We start from the raw sequence: 2,251 nt of genomic DNA on the forward strand, positions 1-2,251 counted from the left end.
CCCACCCGTCTGCCAGGGCAACACGGTCACGCGCCAAGAGCCGGCCGCGGGGCAGAGCGCAGCTTTATTCCTCGCCAGGCACCGCGAGTGGGGGCGCGGCGCCCCCCACAGTGGGGACCAGCACCCCGGGGCGCAGCAGGCGCCCCTCCCGGGAGGGACGTTCCCCGCCACGCTGCCCACACCAGGCACCAGCATACAGGACGTGTGAGGGGCTGTGATGGGGTGGGGGGCCCACGGGGGGTTCGCACAGTTGAGGGTGGCGCCCTCGGCTCGCACTGGCCCGGGCTGGGCGGCTGTGGGGCGGCTGCCCTGAGTCTGCACGGGCCAGGAGTGTCCACAGGGTAGAGTGGCCCGTCCGTGGCCTGGACGTGTCCTGCCGGCCCTGCGTGCTGGAAGGGCCACGTCTGCTTGCAGGCCGCACCAACGAGGTCCGCGCACTCCCGCGGTCAGGGCCGCTCTTGCCGGGCGGGCGGCCGCCTGAGTGCTGCCTGCTCTGTCCTGCCCTCAGCCAGGGCGCCTTGAGGCGTCCACCGCAGTTCACCACCCAACTCCGGAGCCCCAGGCCAGGGATGGACTCGCCAGATGTGGGCGTTGGGCCGGTGGTGGCGCTGACCCCGAGCCCACAGGCTCAGCGGGAGGTCAGGACCCCTGGCCCAGTCAGGACCAGCTGAGGAGAAACTGCACCCCCATGGTCAGTGAGACGGGGATGTCCAGGGTCTGCAAAACAAGAGAAGTCGGCCAGCGGGGCCCGGCCTGGGAGGGGGCCGGCCAGGCAGGCCCTGGGCTGCACGCTCAGCCCTGACACACAGGGTGGCCTCGACAGCCCCCGGCCGCCTTCAGGCTGACCTGGCGGGGGAAAGCGGGGGGCTGCCCTCGTCCCAGGACCCAGGTGCCCCCCAGGGCTGACCCCTGGGCGCTTGCCTTGGTCTCGGGGGTGTAGGTGAAGTTGGAGACAGGAACGCCGTCAGACAGCACCTGCTGGGGGGCCGTGGCCACCCCCAGGACGGTCACCTTCCGCAGCTGCAGGCCCGCCCCCTCGCTGGCCACGTGCACCAACTCGCTCCTGACGGTGCTCTGTCCGGCAGGGGGCGGCAGGCGTGAGTGGGCAACACTGGGCGGGCCCTCGACGGCCTGCACCATGCCCCCTGCACCCCCAGACGCTGGGGCTCGCCTGCCCCCCCAAAGTCTCCAGAACTTGCCGGCCTCCGCCCCCGCCCCCGCGTGGGCCCAGGACTCACGTTCCCCGCCAGGAAGACCACGTGGGTGTAGGCCCCGCTCCCCAGCGTGTCCAGGCTCTCCCCGTCATCCCAGAACAGCTCCCCCCGGGCCTCCCCACTCTCGGCCAGGGCCACAAGCAAGGCCATGGGCTGCCGGCGCGTCTCGGTGGTGCTCAGGCCGGGACCCTGCAGGAGGGCGCAGGCCGCTGTCCAGCCTCGCACGGCCAGGCAGCCTGACCCGACCAGCAGGGCCTCGGGGCCCAGTGCCTCCCGCTTCCAAGCGCCGGCTCCGGCCACTAGCGGACCAGCTGCCCCTGGCTTGCTGGCGGTGCCCCCCCCCCGAGGATGGACCCACAAGCGTGTGCACAGACCGTTTCCCGAAAAGAAAGGACGCGGCTCCCCACCCCGACAAGTCTAGTCTGTCCACCCCCAGCTCTGCTGAGGGGCCTGGGGGACCTCAATTTCACGGTGGGCACGGGCCCCGGTACCTGCAGGGGAATGAGGTGCCCGGCCCGCAGGTGAAGGTTGATGGTGTCCAGGGGCGCTGGCAGGGTCACCCACTGCCCCTCGCTGCGGATGGCAGGCTTGCGGGGCAATGGGGGTGAAGGCGGGGGGCTGCCGAGGGCCTCCACGGGCACCTGGAGGGGGCACCAGGTCACACAGGGCCCGCCCGCCCTTGGGGCATGGACTCGCTCAGCAGGGGCCAGGCCACCGAGCAGGGGACCCCGTGTTCGGGAAGGAGCAGCAGAGACCCCACTCCACTCTGCAGGGCCCGGCCAGCTGGCCCTGGCCCGGGCCTGGACGCCGCACACGCGCTCCCGCCCGGCCCACACCCAGGGCGGCCGCAGCCCTACTCACCGCCTGCAGGTCGTACCACGTGCCGGCGGGGAAGTAGCCGGTCACCTCGGCCCGGCCAGCCTCCAGCACCGGGGTGACGAGCAGGGCGGCGCCCCACAGCAGCTGGCGGTCCACCGCCCAGGTGCGGGTGTCCTCAGGGAACCTGCGGGCGGGCCCAGGTCAGCGGCCGCCTGGCC

At 72.9% G+C, this 2,251-nt stretch overlaps 2 protein-coding genes across 2 annotated transcripts in view; one reads left to right on the top strand and one right to left on the bottom strand.

Annotated features, from left to right (window-relative positions):
- Positions 1-208, top strand: part of EIF4A3 (eukaryotic translation initiation factor 4A3) — a 6,580-nt gene extending 6,372 nt beyond the window's left edge. The window contains 1 exon segment of the mRNA XM_004695961.2: positions 17-208. Within this exon segment, the coding sequence (XP_004696018.2) occupies positions 17-208 (192 nt within the window).
- GAA (glucosidase, alpha; acid) overlaps positions 46-2,251 on the bottom strand; it is an 8,361-nt gene continuing 6,155 nt past the window's right edge. Inside the window, exons 7-11 of the mRNA XM_012734567.1 lie at positions 2,076-2,217; positions 1,706-1,855; positions 1,239-1,403; positions 922-1,074; positions 46-717 (exon numbers count right to left, since the gene is read on the bottom strand). Of these exons, the coding sequence (XP_012590021.1) occupies positions 658-717; positions 922-1,074; positions 1,239-1,403; positions 1,706-1,855; positions 2,076-2,217 (670 nt within the window). The 3' untranslated portion in view covers positions 46-657. The remainder of the gene's footprint in view (positions 718-921; positions 1,075-1,238; positions 1,404-1,705; positions 1,856-2,075; positions 2,218-2,251) is intronic.

This window comes from Condylura cristata, unplaced genomic scaffold (assembly GCF_000260355.1).
Source record: "Condylura cristata isolate star-nosed mole 26May11 unplaced genomic scaffold, ConCri1.0 scaffold00060, whole genome shotgun sequence".
Lineage (NCBI taxonomy): Eukaryota > Metazoa > Chordata > Mammalia > Eulipotyphla > Talpidae > Condylura > Condylura cristata.